This window comes from Chrysemys picta, chromosome 6, assembly GCF_011386835.1.
Source record: "Chrysemys picta bellii isolate R12L10 chromosome 6, ASM1138683v2, whole genome shotgun sequence".
In the NCBI taxonomy this organism is placed as follows: Eukaryota; Metazoa; Chordata; order Testudines; family Emydidae; genus Chrysemys; species Chrysemys picta.
The window spans coordinates 80640417-80659199 of NC_088796.1; the positions used below are offsets into that span (position 1 = coordinate 80640417).

General features: G+C 42.7%; 1 protein-coding gene across 3 annotated transcripts in view; it reads left to right on the plus strand.

Moving 5' to 3' along the window:
* ADAMTS19 (ADAM metallopeptidase with thrombospondin type 1 motif 19) overlaps positions 1 to 18783 on the plus strand; it is a 326693-nt gene that overhangs the window by 65375 nt on the left and 242535 nt on the right. Inside the window, exon 2 of one of the 3 annotated variants that reach the window (XM_005303066.5) lies at positions 1248 to 1861. The exons of the other annotated variants lie outside the window; for them this stretch is intronic. Coding sequence (XP_005303123.2) covers positions 1248 to 1861 — 614 coding nt within the window. The remainder of the gene's footprint in view (positions 1 to 1247; positions 1862 to 18783) is intronic. 3 annotated transcript variants of the gene reach the window in all.

Below are 18783 nucleotides of genomic sequence, written 5' to 3' on the forward strand. Positions count from 1 at the left end.
TCCAGGACTGAGTAAGTCTGCTGCTGTGGAAAGTGATATTTGTATGTTTGTTAATATCACTTTTCACAGCAGCAGACTTACTACCTTGCAAGTCTTTTTAAAAAAGCAACCAAAAAAAAGGAAAAGATGCAACAACAAAAAAGACAAGAACCTGCAGTGCACCTTATTTGTGTTTCTATTCTGTTTAGGGCCTATAAAAAAGAGAGACAACTGTATATTAATTTTATTATTGAGTCTGTAAAAAGATCCAATAAATTACAATGATTTGGACACATGCATGTGCATATATATTTGTTATTCTTAAAGTTAATTAACTATTTAGGAAAAATTGTCATCACAGCCACCAGCAAAAGTTGGTGGCCGCACTTCGAGGCCATCAAAAAATTTGTTGTGAGAACCCCTGACTAGAATGTATATGTACACACATAATGTACCCACAGAATCAGATGAATATGTTGTTCTGTTGAGTATTTCATGCAAGTGATAATTTATATATCATATACACATATCGCTAATAATAAAATCATTAATCATAAATAAAATAATAAATCATTAATAATAATAATTAATAATCAATAACACAGTCATTAATATTCTTTGATAATGATGGAGGTTTTATTGTTGCATGTATGTGTGCATGCACTTGTGTTGTAAGCATATGCATTTGGCCGTGGTGTGTTGTAATGATATATAGAATCACAGTCAGTCTTAAACAGAGCTCATCAAATACATGTCAAAATGTTCATGACATTTTTCTCCCATTTGTTTAATTGAAATAGCAAATTTGTTGACCAGTTCTACAGTTGGTTGAAAAACAGGATAAAATTGTCATGGAACTTTTGACACTTGTTTTCTAAATGCCATTTTTGTTGTTCAGCTCTAGTCTTATATAGGAAGTGTTTTTATTAAAGAGAACAACTACAAACACAAACAATAGTTTCCACACAGTTCCTGTTCCAGCTTATCTCCCATGTTTACCAGGGACCACAGTTCCTGTCTGGAACTCCTAAACAATACAGAGACATCTAGTGGCTGACTAATATACTGCAAGTAAACATATTGTGGGCAAGGTACAGTGGGGTGATGGGACAAGGATGTGCTTTGTGTCATGCATTTGTTAGTTAGGAGCACTGGCTGTAGTCAGGGGATACTGGCATATATGTGTGTTCACTGGCATGAGTGGTATGCTGTGGCATGTGCAACACTGTTTTGTGGCACATGCTGTTATTTGTCTGGCTTTCCTGCAGGTCTGCATGCATCAGGAGACTCTGAGGAGTGGGAGATCATCTTCCCAGCACTGTGGAGCAGAGGCCAGCAGGAGCCTGCTGGAGGCAGTGGTGGTGGAGGCAGCTGCAGTACTGATCCCAGCTGTGGAAACAGCAGCAGCAGCAGCACCAGTGCTTCTGCTACACCTAGCCAGGTGGCAGGCAGCTCCCGCGAGGTCCGCTCGGTCTCCTCCTTGGTAGACAGACAACCACAGCCAGCTGGGGAGGTAGCAGAGGAGGAGGATGCGGAGGATGAATACGAGTCTCAGGAATTCTATCACTGGTCTCCCCATCCTCAGGGATCTGGCGCTGCTTCTCAGTTACCGCCGCCACCTTCCCCACCACCGCCACCACCGTCAGAGGATGGGGATGAGGTGTTGCTGAGGATCCCGGCCTTTGCCCGGGAGCTCTACCTGTTGCTCAAGAGAGATAGCCGCTTCTTGGCACCTGGCTTTGCAGTGGAGGAGCGGCTCAGGGATGAGGGGAAAAGCCCCCCAGGCGCTTCCCATTCTCAGCCTGAGAGAGCCTGTTACTACAGTGGCACTGTGCTTCGTTACCCAGGCTCCTTCGCATCTTTCAGTACCTGCGTTGGATTGGTAAGGCAGGCCCTGCATACAGGCAGTAACACCCCAATTCCCATTCCAGTCTCATCCCTGTCTCCCATCCCATCCCTGTCCAGCTGAATTCCACCTCTATTCGTCACCTCATCCCTAATCTCAGTCCCCTCCACACATTCCATCCAGTCCTATCCATATCTTTGTCCTGATCATCCCATCTCCGTGTCTATTCTACTTCCCAATCCCATTGCTCCTGCTTCCTAATCTTATTTGTCTCCTATGCTCTTCTTTCTCCACCTCCTGCTCATCCCTCTCCTTAATCCTAGCCTGTTCCTCAATCTATTTCCATACTTAGCCCCATGCTCACCCATCCTCCTTCCCCCAGTGGCATCCATAAACCTCCAACTCTTCATCCTCATATCATCCCTGGCCTCCTCTTCCCTGTCTTGTTCTTCCCCATCTCTAATCCCATCCTCTTCTATATCCTTATATTTATACTGATACTCCATATCTTGTTTCTCATCCTCATTCCTCTTCATCTTTCCCTTGTCCCATTCCCCTTCTTATCCCCCTCCGTCCTCATCCCCATACCTGGCATTACTAGGAATGCATCCTTATTTCCACCCATAAAAATACGTAATGAATATGTGTGCAGTAGAAATATTAACACAATCAAACCATTGTGGTGAGTTTCACTTTAGAGACATTGGACCTGATTCTCCTCTCAGTGACACTATTTTTATTTGATGTGAATTTAATGACCTCCTAATTTACACCAATGTGAGATCAGAACCAGGCCCATTGACAGCAGCAGTGGTGCTTCTGATGAACTGAAATCCCAGGATACCTAGGGGAGGGTGGAGGGACTTCAGGCAGCTGGGATGATGTAAAACCCTGGCCAGATTTAAAACAAAAGCAATTATTATTCTCATTATAGGGCCTTTATAGAGCATCATAAATGTACACGCCTGCAGCACTTTACAAAATGTGGAATAAAAACAGAGCTGCTGAAGAGAGTTAGCAATATCCAAACTCTGCCTATTTTTGTCAATCCATGCAACTATAGCACAGCTATGCAAAACTCATTGGATTCATGCCAAAGTTACCTCTCAAACCAGATCCATGATACATTCTCTGAGGTTTGCCAACTTTTCATGCAAAATTAGCAGTTTTGCATGGTCATGATGTGAAATCATGTGAAATGTAGAGAATGTGAATGCATTTTACATTGCCTGTTTGGATTTGTTCAAACACAAAACTCAAACTGAAATGGATGGGGGAATTTATTTGGACTGATACCAAATAAAATAGTTGCATGCACTTCTGCAGAATAAAACTGCCAAGTTTCACAGAGTTCTAAGTGGTTGGAATCTAATTAATGATATTTTGTCAGATTTTCCGAAGTACAGTAGCGGAATTAATTGGGGAGGAACATTCTCAAAGTCAATTGAGGGTGATCTGAAAGCCATCAGTAGGCTTTTAATACTCTGAAAATACATTTGATTTAGGAGCAATAGTGTTCATGCTAACTGGACTTTTCACATGTGTTTCAGTTTATCCTTGAATGTATGCATAGACTAAGCATGCATGCACTCAGATCATGTGCTTTGTTCGGATAAATGCTGCTGAATTGTCAATCTTTTTTCTAGGGGCTTGTCTACACTACTGTGCAGGGTCAATCTAAGTTATGCAACTTCAGCTACATGAATAACGTAGCTGAAGTCGATGTACTTAGACTTACTTACCATGATGTCTTCGCTGCGCTAAGTTGACAGCTGACTCTCTCCTGTCAACTCTGCTTGCGCTTCTTATTCTGGTGGAGTACCGGAGTCGATGGGAGAGTGCTCAGCGGTCGATTTATCACGTCTGTACGCTGGGTTGATCACTGCCCGCCGATCTGGCAGGTAGTGTAGACAAGCTCTAGGTCTTCAGTAAAACAGTATGTGATCTTGAAAAATTTATTCACGTGAATAATCCTTACTTAAGTAGTCCCATGGTTTGCAATGAGGCTACTCAGGTAAGCAAGGCTTCCTCCTGTAAGTGTTGCTAAATCAGGCTTATTGTTAAAATTTGCACAACATGGTAATAACAAGTTGGCTTAAAAATGCGGTTCTCTGTTCAATCGCCACTTGTCCCTATTACACATGTGAATCATTGTTCATTTTCCAAGAATCCATTTGCATCATACAGTATAAGGCTTGCTATTTCCCTCCTATGCCTTCATGCTTTCCCCACCAAAAATAGTCAAGATATTTTAAACTACACTTTCTGTTTTAACACGTAAACTACAGTGAAACTTGACTCTATAAGTATTTCATTATAAAGCTATTTCAGTTATAATGCATTCTGTATTTTCTTTCGGTTTGGTATAAACTAATTTTAGAGACAATGTAACCTGAAGTTCCTTCCTTTTTAGTATGTGTGTATATATATTCTCCCCAGAAAACCCTTGTGAAATTTGAGTGAAAGTAGCTAGAATGCATATCCTGCTAATACAAATCATAAAAAGCAAGGTGATGAGTAGTTAAGTCACTTAACACCCCATCTACACTCCACTTACCAATTTCCCTTCTCAGCCTCAGCTGCCTCCCTCTGGTACTGAAGCCTCCACTATCCACTCTGCTCCTGAGGTAGCTTCTCTTTCTGGTGAATCTCCAGTGTCTCAGCAGAGGACAGCCATAGTTTGACAGGCCTGAGTAGGCCTGAATGAGGGATTGGATGCAAGAGAGGAGCATAGGTGTAAGGGGGAACAGTAACTGCTGGGCTGCATGGCCCTTCCCATACTCCCCCTGAAAAATCAGTGTCAATCTCTTGAAGCGGGGGAGGGAGACATGAATAAGGAGACTTATATGGGAGTGCATGGGGGTGTGGAGATGGGAGAGGGGAATAGATGAACACCTTGGACATCAATACACATTAATAGTTCTGCCTCACACCCTGGCAGTGGCTTCCCAGGTGCTGCTTCCAGAGTTATCACTTACATATTCATAGATGCTAAGGCCAGAAAGGGGCCATTATTATCACGGAGAGTAGGCTGATCTACATAACACAGGCTATAGGATTTCAACCAGTAATTCCTGTATCAAACCCATAACATCTGGTTGAACTAGAGCAGGAGTAGGCAACTTATGGCACATGTGCCGAAGGCGGCACGCAAGCTGATTTTCAGTGGCACTCACACCGCCCAGGTCCTGGCCTCCAGTCTGGGGGACTCTGCATTTTAATTTAATTTTAAATGAAGCTTCTTAAACATTTTTAAAACCTTATTTACTTTACATACAACAATAGTTTAGTTATATGTTATAGACTTATAGAAAGAGACCTTCTAAAAACGTTAAAATGTATTACTGGCACGTGAAACCTTAAATTAGAGTGAATAAATGAAGACTCGGCACACCACTTCTGAAAGGTTGCCGACCCCTGAACTAGAGCATCTCTTTTAGGAAGACATCCAATCTTGATATGAAGAGTTTTAGTGATGAAAAATCCACCACAATCCTTGGTAAATTGTTCTAATGATAAATATCTTCACTGTTAAAAATGTTGCTTTATTTCCATTCTAAATTTGTCCATCTTCAACTTCCATCTAGTCTTTTCTCTGCTAATGATCATTAAGAAGAAAACATAATGATAAAGACATTGAATATTATTGGGCAAAGAACAGGACACCACTAGAAACAATATCATCTGATGATGATTTCCCATTAACAATTACTTTTTCATTTCTATCTATTAGCCAGTTTTTAATCCATTTAATATGTGCTACATTTTGTATAGTGCTATTTTGTATTGGAACACTGTGTTGTACTAAGTCTAAGCTTTTCAGAAGTTGAAATATATTTTGTCAATCTTGTGATCTCATCAGAAAACAGTACTGAGTTTATTTGACAAGACCTGTTTTTCATAAAACCATGTTGACTGGTAGTAATTCTATTGCTATCATCTTTTAATTATTTTCTGATTGCATTCCATGCAATGTATTTGCCCAGGCTTGAAATTTAGCTAATTGGTCTATTGTTACCTGGGACATTCTTTTTTTACTCTTTCAAATGTGATGCATTAGCTTTTTTCCAGTCCTCTTTCTAAACTACCTATCTTTTTTACTTATGTGGCCCACTGCACCTTTTCATCTGACTACCTTCCAGTAAATTAGAGTAACAAAACTAAATGTTACATAAACTCTCACTCTTCGTGTAGGAAAAAGTTGTAATGGTGGAGATATTTTTAAATAATTATTTGTACATTTAAGTAGATCAGGTTGATTGTGTATTTTTGTAATGGGCTAATAAGGAAAAGTAAAGTTGAAGAAATGGGTTTTGCATTTGGGTTCCGAGCATTGTGAGGTCTGGCACAGAGGTGCCCCCAGACATTTTTCACATGGTACACACAACTGAATCACTGTCACTTTAACTTAGCATGGTGCCACTCAGGTTTGGCCTGGACCCCCTCAAGTGTGATGATGGGTCGCTGGGCCAAATTGCAGTGTGTGGTGTTGTGACCCAGTTTGGTAGTTTGAAATGCCACTCAGTTTTGGGACCTCTCAAACTGGAGGTCTGGGGCAAACTGCCTCTTTTGCCCCCACCTCCAGGCAGACATGCCCCTGCCCATGATATACTCTGTGCATAATGTGAATATATGGCTGTGGGTGCCACTGGTCTTGCATACCAGGTACAGCACTATGGAGAGCCCAGATGTATGCACAAAGGCCATGATGCGTGCAGACTGGATTCCCCTACACAACATTGCTCACCTGCACACCCTTTTTCTTCTCTTCTTGGATTTAACCTCAATTCCTCCCCAGAGCCAAGATTGGCTCTCATACCACCCCACAATTGCCACTCCTATGCCTCCTGTTGGCCAGCCTGCTTCCTGGCTCCCAGTCATCTCTGTGCAGGGTGTGGTTGCTGAGTTAGGAAGGCCGTGTCGGAGAATAGAATTAGATGATGGATCTGATCATTTTTATCTGCTATTCTTAGTGAAATTTAAGTGATCTTGAATAATTCTTCACTTTCAATATGTTTAATTTTAAAATCCAAATGCAGCTTATGTTTGAAATGCTATCACTCTCTCTCTTTTGCTCTGTGTGTGTGTGTTTGTTTGTATAAGTCTGGCATTTTGGGCACTGTGATTGTTTAGCTAGGGGAAACTCTGCAGAAGCTGGTAAATGTTATACTAAGAAAAGTCACAGAATATTGAATTACCCTTTGAAAAGCTATTGGTGCTAAATTTGGAGACTAACTTTTACACTGTAGTGTCGGGATTAATACCTATTTCCAGTATTGTTACGTGGCTTAATGCATACCTTATCTTGGGTTCAAGTTACTGAATGAGTGCAAAATATTAGTACTATTTACATTTAAATACCCCTTATTAACTATTACATCCTGAGTACCACATTGGCTTTAGGTCCATCTCCATGATCCTTATGAGGGAGAGTCATGGTGCATATCATGGGAGTTAATGCTGATTGCTTCAAGAAACATTAACTTCCTACAGCCCTTGGGAGAAGACGGCACGTTAATTAGTGTAGGTCTTCTTCCTACCTTTGGCCCTGATTATACTGTTTGTTTTTGTGTTTGATTTATTTATTTGGCAGGGGAAGGGAGGAGCGTGCAAGAAGGTTGACTAACTGAGACACTTCCCAGTCCCTTTCCATCTTTCTTTCAGCAGTGATCCAGCTCCACTGCTGCTTTCCCATGTTTTTTGCTCCCTACTACACTGAGCAGCAGATATTTGGTAGGGAGGAAACAGGGGCCTTCCTGGCTGGATCAGTCTCAATTCTGAGCTTTCACTGTTTCAGTAAGTTTGAGGAATGTTGAGAGTACAGAAATCTAGGGTTTCACTTCACTGTCCACAACCTGTTGAGATGTTTGAATGCTTTGTTAGTGTTGGCTTATATTTTAGTCACATTCTGAGTTGTGTGTGCATGTGCATGCAACAGGGTTGTCAGAGGGCCAGGTGGTCTAGTGGATAGCACATCCAGTAGACAGCCTTGCTCCTCAGCAGGACAGCTTTTCAGTCCAATTCCTCATCCTTGTATGGACTTTGTTTCACTTTGTGTTTTCAGTGTCCTCGCCCTCTCCTTACCAGAGAAGTGAGTGGGGTGGGAATGAAGCATATGCCCCTCCTACAGCAGGGGCAATTGGTAGCGGAGCTCGGCCCTCCCACTTCACTGGGCTCCAACCCAGGGCCCTATGAGAGCCAATCAGGGTCTGGCACCTTGGAGTGCCCTTGGAGATACCTTCCTTGGGTCACTTCCTACCATCTATTGTGCCCCTTGGCTCCAAGTCCAGTGTAAGATAGCAAAAGAAAAAACAAATAAACCTTCATCCCCAACCAGGCTGAACATGAAGACCTATTCCTCACAAAGAGACTTATTTGGCACCCTTATTCAGGAGCCTTCAGCGTAGTTCCCCCTTTCTCCTCCCTGCTGAGCTGAGGCGCTCATAAGAACATAAGACTGGCCCTACTGGGTCAGACAAAGGGTCCATCTAGCCCAGTATCCTGTCTGCCGACAGTGGCCAGTGCAAGGTGCCCCAGAGGGAATGAACAGAACAGGTAATCATCAAGTGATCCATCCCCTGTCGCTCATTCCCAGCTTCTGGCAAACAGAAGCTAGGAACACCATTCCTGCTCTTCCTGGCTAATACCCATTGATGGACCTATCCTCCATGAATTTATCTAGTTCTTTTTTGAACCCTGTTATGGTCTTGGCCTTCACAACATCCTCTGGCAAGGAGTTCCACAGGCTGACTGTGCGTTGTGTGAAGAAATACTTCATTTTATTTGTTTTAAACCTGCTGCCTATTAATTTCATTTGGTGACCCGTAATTCTTGTGTTATGAGAAGTAGTAAACAACACTTCCTTATCTACTTTCTCTACACCAGTCATGATTTTATAGACCTCAATCATATCTCCCCTTAGCCGTCTCTTTTCCGAGCTGGAAAGTCCCAGTCATATTAATCTCTCCTCATACGGAAGCCTTTCCAAACCCATAATAATTTTTGTTGCCCTTTTCTGAACCTCTTCCAGTTCCAATATATCTTATTTGAGATGGGGCGACCACATCTACACATAGTATTCAAGATGTGGGTGTACCATGGATTTATATAGAGACAACGTGATATTTTCTATCTTATTATCTATCTCTTTTTTAATTATTCCCAGCATTCTGTTCGCTCTTTTGACTGCCGCTGCACATTGAGTGGATGTTTTCAGAGAACTATCCACAATGACTCCAAGATTTCTTTCTTGAGTGGTAACAGCTAATTTAGACCCCATCATTTTATATGTATAGTTGGGATTATGTTTTCCAATGTGCATTACTTTGCATTTATCAACACTGAATTTTCATTGGCCATTTTGTTGCCCAGTCATCCAGTTTTGAGAGATCATTTTGTAGCTCTTTGCAGTCTGCCTGAGTTTTAACTATCTTTAGTAATTTTGTATCATCTGCAAATTTTGCCACCTCACTATTTACACTTTTTTCCAGATCATTTATGAACATGTTGAATCGGACTGGTCCCAGAACAGATATCTGGGGCACGCCACTATTTACTTCTCTCCATTCTGAAAACTGACCATTTATACCTATCCTTTGTTTCCTATCTTTCAACCAGTTACCAATCCATGAGAGCACCTTCCCTCTTATCCCGTGGCAGCTTACTTTGCGTAAGAGCCTTTGGTGAGCAGGGCCGGCTCCAGGGTTTTGGCCGCCCCAAGCAGCCAAACAAAAACAAAAACAAAAAAAGCCGCGATCGCGATCTGCGGCGGCAATTCGGCGGGAGGTCCTTCGCTCCGAGCAGAAGTGAGGGACCGTCCACCGAATTGCCGCCGAACAGCTGGACGTGCCGCCCTGCTCCGAAGTGGCCGCCCCAAGCACCTGCTTGGTAAGCTGGTGCCTGGAGCTGGCCCTGTTGGTGAGGGACCTTGTCAAAGGCTTTCTGAAAATCTAAGTACACTATATCCACTGGATCCCTCTTGTCCACATGCTTGTTGAACCCCTCAAAGAATTCTAGTAGATTGGTAAGGCATGATTTTCCTTTACTAAAACCATGTTGACTCTTCCTCAACAAATTATGTTCATCTTTATGTCTGACAATATTGTTCTTTATTATAGTTTCAACCAGTTTGCCCGGTACTGAAGTCAGGCTTATGAGCCTGTAATTGCTGGGATCACCTTTGGAGCCCTTTTTAAAAATTGGTGTCACGTTAGCTAGCCTCCAGTCATCTGGTACAGAAGCTGATTTAAATGATAGGTTACAGACTACAGTTAGTAGTTCTGCAATTTCACATTTGAGTTCCTTCAGAACTCTTGGGTGAATACCATCTAGTCCTGGTGACTTATTGCTGTTTAATTAATCCATTTGTTCCAAAACTTCCTCTAATGATACCTCAATCTGGGACAGTTCCTCAGATCTGTCACCTAAAAATAATGGCTCAGGTTTGGGAATTTCCCTCACATCCTCAGCCATGAAGACCAATGCAAATAATTCATTTAGTTTCTCCGCAATGACCTTACCATCCTTGAGTGCTCCTTTAGCACCTCAATTGTCCAGTGGCCCCACTGGTTGTTTAGCAGGCTTCCTGCTTCTGATGTACTTAAAATTTGTTTTGCTATTACTTTTTGAGTCTTTGGCTAAATGTTTTAATAGCCTTTCTAATCTCCCTGAGAATTTCACAGTCACTATCACCATCTTGGTCAGGTGGTCGGTAATATATCCCTACTGCTATATTCTTATTATTAGAGCATGGAATTTCTATCCATAGAGATTCTATGGTACAGTTTGATTCATTTACGATTTTTACTTCATTTGATTCTACGCTTTCTTTCACATATAATGCCACTCCCCCACCAGCACGACCTGTTCTGTCCTTCTGATGTATTTTGTACCCTGGTATTACTGTATCCCATTGATTATCCTCATTCCACCAAGTTTCTGTGATGCCTATTAGATTAATATCCTCATTTAATACGAGGCACTTTAGTTCACCCATTTTATGATTTAGACTTCTAGCATTGGTATATAAGCACTTTAAAAACTTGTCTCCTTTTAGCTGTCTGCCATTACACGATGTAATTGAATGGGACTCTTTTTTTACTTGACTATTTCTGATCAGACCCTGCCTGTAATTTATCGTTTTCCATCCTCTCGTCCTAACTAGGACATAGAGATTCTCTATTAATAGATCCTCTGCACCTGTCAGCTTTCCCCTAGCCCCTAGTTTAAAAACTGTTCTACAACCTTTTTAATACTAAGTGCCAACAATCTGGTTCCATTTTAGTTTAGGTGAAGCCCATCCTTCTTGTATAGGCTCCCCTGTCCAAAAAGTTTCCCCAGTTCCTAATAAATCTAAACCCGTCCTCCCTACACCATTGTCTCATCCACGCATTGAGACTCTGCAGCTCTGCCTGTCTAACTGGCCCTGCATGTGGAACTGGGAGCATCTCAGAGAATGCTACCATGGAGGTCCTGGATTTCAATCTCTCACCTAGCAGCCTAAATATGGCCTCCAGGACCTCTCTCCTATCCTTCCCTATTGCATTGGTATCTTCATGTACCACAACCACCAGCTCCTCCCCAGCACTGCACATAAGTCTATCTAGATGGCTCGAGAGATCCACAACCTTTGCACCAGGCAGGCAAGTCACCATGCAGTTCTCACGGTCACCGCAAACCCAGCTATCTATGTTTCTAAAGATTGAATCGCCCATTACTAATACCTGTCTCTTCCTAATAGCTGGAGTTCCCTCCCCCAGAGAGGTATCCTCAGTATGAGAAGATACCACGACATCATCTGGAAGGAGGGTCCAAACTATGGGATTGTTTCCCTCTGCTTCCTTTTTAAGCTTCCTGTCCAATTGGAGCATGCTCCCAGGGTTGGAGGGGCAGGGCTACAAGTTTACAAAGATATTTAGATGCCTAAAGATACAGATGGGCATCTAGTGGGATTTACTAAAGTACCTAAGCCGGTTAGGCACCTCACTCCCATTGAAAGTCACTCACATAGGCCCTTTTGTAAATTCCAAGGGGAGTCAGATTGAGCCTTATCTGTGTTGAGGACAGTCCAGCCACCTATCGCACAATTATTAAAGATCCTCTGTACAACTTTTGAAATGTTCTCTGTCTTCTTTTCAGTGTTGGCATTTAAAATGTCACCTTGTCTCCCACTTTAAAACTCTCTTAAGCAACCAACACCTGCACTTTCTGTGAAGATCCAATATCACCTTACAAAGTAACTTCAAAAGTATGTAAACTATGCAGATATAGTGTATATAGTAAGTTGAAAAAATGCTAACTGTTGTCAATGGGACTCTTTTAATGGGAATTGAATTAGACCATTGCAGATCAAATTCAGACTGAAAGTGGCTAACTTCATTGAGCTGCATATCCTATTAAGGAAATGTGCCTCGAGGGATAGTTTTTAACCAGAGTGAAAACCCAGAAGGAACTGATAAATATCTGGGTTGTCCAGGGCCTGAAGTAGTAGCAATGTCCTCTGTAGAACCTCAGAGTTCACCTAATCAAGGGTGAAAGCCATATACATTGTCTGACTGTTTACTTTCAAAAACTTGAGAAAATTCAGATTGCTTTGGAGTTTAAGTAGGGTTTCTTTAAGTGTGTTGTGGGAAACAGCATTCATGTTCAGGGAGGATTACTCTGAAGAGTTTTCCATTTGTATACTTAAGGCTCAATTATTCATCTCTTAGCTGAATAGTAGTTATTCACATAAGCATCCTTATTGATGTCAATGGGACTACTCGTGAATGCTACACAGTTAATGGGTTGCAGAATCAGGCCCTTAATGAATCGTGCCTACTTCTTGCTTCTGTTTTGACTCAGCATTTGAAATGGAACAATGAACTGACACTTGTAATGTTTTATTTTAATTGTTAATATAAATCAAGTTATAATAGGTGGTTTAGTTACTGCAATTAAATCATGCATTCTTGAGAAGAGACTTGTATGGATTTAGAACAAAGAAACTGACTGATAGTTGTCTGCTGTTAGCCCTGTCTGCTGCTACCACCAAAGTCAATGCATGTTCAGCGAGCTCCCAGAAGGAGCTGCACTGCAGCTTTTAGCATGGCCAGTCCATCTCCTACACCCCAGCACAAGCTCCTTTCCAACTGTTGCTACAAAGAAGTGCATCTAATCTTCATTTGTGTAGAGGCAAATTTTTTAGGTACCATTGTAGGACTAAGCATTAGTGGAGGTGGAAGGGTTATTTTCTGTATTTTAATTTTATTGATATTTTTATTCTCCCCCTGCCCTCCACAAAGAGAAAACAGTTAGGTGGGGAAAGGGTTGGCTTGCCTTATCCTTCCCAGGCTACAGATAGGGGATGGGATATATTTGTGCTGTCAGGAGCAAACATATTGAGTGAGAGTGGGAGTGTGCTGCCAACTATCTTTGCAGCCACGCTATCAATTGCAGTGCTGCTTTCAAGGGTGCCTCTCCAAGCATGCACGGAGTTCTATACTAGTAGGAGGAAAATACTATTGGATTGACTTACTGTAGAGAAACTCTTCAAAAGTAGTCCACAAGGATCCATATTTTAATCAAAGTTGAAGAAAACAAAATCTACAGTAATGATGATGATATTTTGAAACATTCTTCTTGGCGATTAAGTGCCTGTTCCAGTTTCCTCTTGAAATCAATGAGAGTTTTTCCAATGAAGGGTGGGTTGACTCCTAGTCTTTTCTAAATCCTCAATGCCTCATACAGCTAAAGTATTTCAAACCCTGATCAGTAGTTTTATGTGCAAGTAGCCACAGATTACTCTAGCTTTTCAGACACATTTATGGGTCATACTCCAAAGCAAGGCTGCCCGCTTCTGAGATCCTTATAGTGAGTAGCAATTAGTTCAATAATTTTATGACAGCAAGCCAAGTAGGAAATAGAAAATCTGATTGGCTTATTACATACTGACTGTAACTTCTGATGGTAACAGTCCTACTTAGCATATTAAAACTTTATAAGACAGAAAGACATTAACATGCCAAGAAAAATAATACATGTATCTTCATTAGATTATAGAATTTCTGCAATTTTACTATAATGATAAAAAAGTTAAGATCCCTTTGGAGGTTGTATAAATTCGAATTGTTACTTATGTGTTGCAGGTTTTTCTGATTTATAATTAGTATGTGGGAGATATATAATTAGTCTGAAATATTTATGGCTTAGATTGTTAAAATCTTTTTCTAATTTTAAATGGGGTGTGTAAACTTATTTAGGACTCAGTATACAGGAACTAGGGTTACCATATTTTGTGCCTCCAAATGGAGGACACTCCACAGCCCCCGGCCCCGCCCCCGGCCCCGCCCCCAGCCCCGGTCCAACCCCGCCCCCTCCCCAAAGTCTCTGCCCCCTCCCCTGCTTCCCGCGAATATTTGATTCGCGGGAAGCCTGAAGCAGGTAAGCGGGGGTGTGGGGGGAGGAGGCGCGGCCCAGGGTGGCCCCCCGGCGTTTCCAGCCTGGGTCGGCTTGGGCCCTGGGGTGCCGGCCCCGGCCGACCACCCCCGGCCCGCCCAGCACTGCCGGCCCCCGGCGGCCCGGCGCACCCCCCGGCTCCCGGCCTCGGCTCCCAGCCCGGCTCCCCGGCTCCCGGCCCCGTGGGCCCAGCTCCCCGCTCCGCGGGCTCGGCTCCCCGGCTCCCGGCCCGGCTCCCCGGCTCCCCGCCCCGCGGGCTCGGCTCCCCGGCTCCTGGCCCGGCTCCCGGCTCCCCGGCTCCCCGCCCCGCAGGCTCGGCTCCCCGGCTCCCCGGCCTGGCTCCCGGCTCCCCGGCTCCCCGCCCCGCGGGCTCGGCTCCCCGGCTCCCGGCCCGGCTCCCGGCTCCCCGGCTCCCCGCCCCGTGGGCTCGGCTCCCGGCTCCCCGGCTCCCCGCCCCGCGGGCCCGGCTCCCCGGCTCCCCGGACCCCGGCCCCCTGCCCGGCCCCGCGCCCGGCCCGGCACTGTGACCCTGGCCCGGCACTGCGCCACTGGTTCCTGGCCCGGCACCATGCCCCCGGTCCCGCACCGGCGCCGGCCCTGGCCGAGCACCACCGAGCCCTCCCGATTTTCCCGGACATGCCCGGCTTTTGGGGATTTCCCCCCGGACGGGGATTTGAGCCCCCAAAAGCTGGACATGTCCGGGAAAATCCGGACGTATGGTAACCCTACAGGAACCCTGAAAACTGTATACAGTTATTTTGTATCCAGCCATTTTGACTGCTTGGGCTCTATAAACTGATGTCTCAGAACAAACTGAATGAAGTTGCTTAAAGAAAACATTTAGTAATCAAATAAACATGAATGACAGTTTTTCTAAAATCATGTATTCAGCCAGACTCTAGGGGTTCAGTCTTGAGCCTGTTATCTTGCTTCCTTAAAGTGAACTTCCATGCTGACTGCTTTCCTACTTGAAGCTGGCCCCAGGGTCAGTACTTCAGACCTTTTAAATTGTGGAATACAGTACTTAGTTCTTATTGCTTACTGTGATTATTTGAATCAGCTGTAGCAGCCCCTAATAGCAGCAATAGTCTGGGAGTAACTGGCTGTTTAAGGGTTAAGCAGACTTTTTTTTAGATCAAACTGACTTCCCCCTAAGGGTAAGGTAGAGTCTATGTGCATGAGTCTGATCAATAGGTGGAAAACCTAACCTATTTTCATGTCATTGGAAAACATAGCTTCTTTCCCCAACTTTAGCAGTGTTGTAATTACACTGCACTATTCAGTTATCCAATGAACCCTTTCGACCGAAGGCGGCACGTGAGCTGATTTTCAGTGACACTCACACTGCCCGGGTCCTGGCCATCGGTCCGGGGGGCTCTGCATTTTAATTTAATTTTAAATGAAGTTTCTTAAACATTTTAAAAATCTTATTTACTTTACATACAACAATAGTTTAGTTATATATTATAGACTTATAGAAGGAGACCTTCTAAAAACATTAAAATGTATGACTGGCACGCGAAACCTTAAATTAGAGTGAATAAATGAAGACTCGGCACACCACTTCTGAAAGGTTGCCGACCCCTGCTTTAGATGGATAATCAGTACAATTCACGGTCCATTTGACATACACGTGCACATGGTTGACAGAGCAGAAGTGGGACTATAAAATAAATGTGAATATCCTTAGGACCTTGGAGGGAATGGAAGTATGAAATGGAGCGCTCAGATCTCCTCCTCTGGGAGATCTGTTCTCAGAGAGCCCCAGAACAAACAAGAGATAGCAAAATCAAACAGCAAACAAATCCTTAAGATCCCTTCTTCATAAAACCTATGCTGACTAGGTGGGGGTGGGGGAAGCTACAGGATTCTCTGGAGGCTGGTTCATTTAAAAGGGTAAACTTAACTATCCTGTCACATCTCACATGGTGCTCTTAGTGCCTCTGTGTAATTCTGTTAAACAAGTAAAAACATTGATGGGAGGGGCAAGAGCAGGGGTGGGAATTGGATCCCTTACTGAGAGGTCACAGGTTCACAGAGCTTTGTTTTGTTTACTTTAACTTATCATTTATTTGTGTTTTAAACATCTTTAAACAGACTATCAGATTTGTCATCAGTAGAAGTAGTCTAGGTGGCACATGAATGGAAATGTCAAATCTAAACAGAAAGCAGACCCAGTCTATCTGTTTGGGAAGTGGGTTTCCTCACAGAAACCCATGAGCAATGCTAGGAAGATACTGTAAGATGGAGACTTGAGCTTCAGTGCCTTCTATACAACACAGGAACCAATAGACTTTATATAGGTACTCATGCAAGAATATCCAAATGGCCATAGCGACAACACATATTACATTTGATCAGTTACATGTGCTGTTATCTGTATGCACATATGGATTACACTGAAATGGAGGAGACAGAGAATGTAAGAAAACAGGATAGTAAATCTGTACAGCTGGAAACTGGCATATTTGTGTAATCTAATCACTGTCTGAAGTCAAATGCCACTGTGTAGTATCTGAACAGTCATGAAAGAGATTGCCTGGACACTTTTTTTTTTTAAAGGAATCAAAATTGGCAGGTGATGATGTTTAAAATGTTTAACTTGTCTGACAAGAGTGTAACAAGAACGATCTATTTAATACATAAAAGACCGGAGTCTTTTGTTTTTTGTTTTGTTTCTTGTGCTCTGGTACTGAAGTGGTACACTAGTCTCTGCTGCTACTCAAATGCACCTTTTTAAATGAAAGAAAAAAAATTGTTTTCTACCTAGCAAAGCTCTTGATGTGACATAATGATAGGGAATGTAACTTTTAAAAGCTAGATGGCACAGCATCTGTTGAATTAACATAAAGATGCAAAATGTAGGAAATTTTGATTTCGAACAAAACATTTTGAACCATAGTCATCTCTGAATGTTTCCCTTTCATTTAAATATTTTGCTAAGATCCGAGAGTTGGTGGGACAAGATGGGAAAAGGATTACATAAGTAACCCAACTATGCAAGAATAATTCCTTTGTCTCCCTCACAGACCTTAGTAGATTGTATAATCATTCAAATTCTGACAATTTCTTCACCTTTGCTATACTGGTTTATTTATTTGGCCAAATTTGATTGGTGATTACATGGCCCCATTGATAATTGCTTTGATGTTCTTCAAAAGAAGTCAGGCCTCAGCAAGATATACCCTTTCTGATGAATTTGGGAGATAAACTATTTTTCCTTCTGAAAGATGCTCTATTTTTTAAAATAAAATTAGGAAAAGTATTACAAAGCACGACAAAGTATTACAATGCGTGAATACTCGTGAAATTATGAAACCTCTTTTGCAGGATAAAGAAGTGAGAAGTTGAGTCAGAAATTGCAAAGAAGTAGAAGATAAGGCCATTATTTCAAATCTGAAACAAAACAAACAAACAAAAACACCCCAAGCCTTGGCCCAGATAGTTTTGCAGAAGAATTCCTTAAGAAGTGTGAGAGAAAGAGGACCAAGTCCATCCTTGGTATAAATCTGTTGAGTTTAGTGGAATTATACTTGTGTGCTTATGGATCACTTTCTCGAAAACTTGCTTTGTTGACTAGGATCTCATTTAATATACAGCTTGTATATTCCACAGTGAATGAGTCTGGAATCTACTGAATTATAGTGGTGTGCTCTATATATTGCCAACTCGTGATTTTTTTTTAATGAGTTTTGCAATATTTAAGGTTCTTTTTAAAGCCCCAGTTCCTGGATTCATGTTCTTTAATAAGAAGCACAGTCTCCATTTAAAAAGAAGGACTATTCTAGCCCCCATGATTGCAGAGAAAAGCTTGACAATATAAACCCAAAGGCTCAAAAAGCAGGAAGCAAAGACCCGAAACTGCTTATTTTTAAAAGCTTGTAATATTTAAGCCATGTTCATGATTTGTGGCCTGACTAATGATTTTTGAATATAATCAATACTGCCCTATGGCTGTAAAGATACCTATCAGTTTGAGAACTAGTGTAGTGATGTTTGCTTGAATCAGCACACAGCCTGAAAGGGTAGCTCTGGGAGTGGTGTGAACTGCCTGTATTTATTTAAGTATTTAGCGTTTGCCTATTCACAGAGCTAATCAATAGCATCTGTAGGGGCCAACTGGAGCTCGTGGAGCCCAATGCTGAATTTGGTTAGCACTCCTCAACAATGTGTATTATTGTTTGATCTGCACCACAGCTATAGCTTGCTTTGTTTTGAAAGTGCCAGTGGTGCTGGTTGGCTGCACAGAGGCCTTGCCCAGTCTGGAATTGGTTAAAAAGGGCCCACTGACGACACGGCAGGTCGAAGCCGGGTGGGTGAACAGTAGAGTCTGTGATAAGGAATTGATTGGTGGTTGATGATAAGGACCAGTCTTCCCGCCACAGGAGCTCCGCTGTCACGTCCTGGCATGATAGCCTCGACCACAGTGGGTGTGATGAAATGTGTAGCTAGTGGACTAAAAAGGTCGTGAACAAGGGCAAGCATGGGTTGGCATGTACCTTCACAAGCAGCTTGCCAGCTGC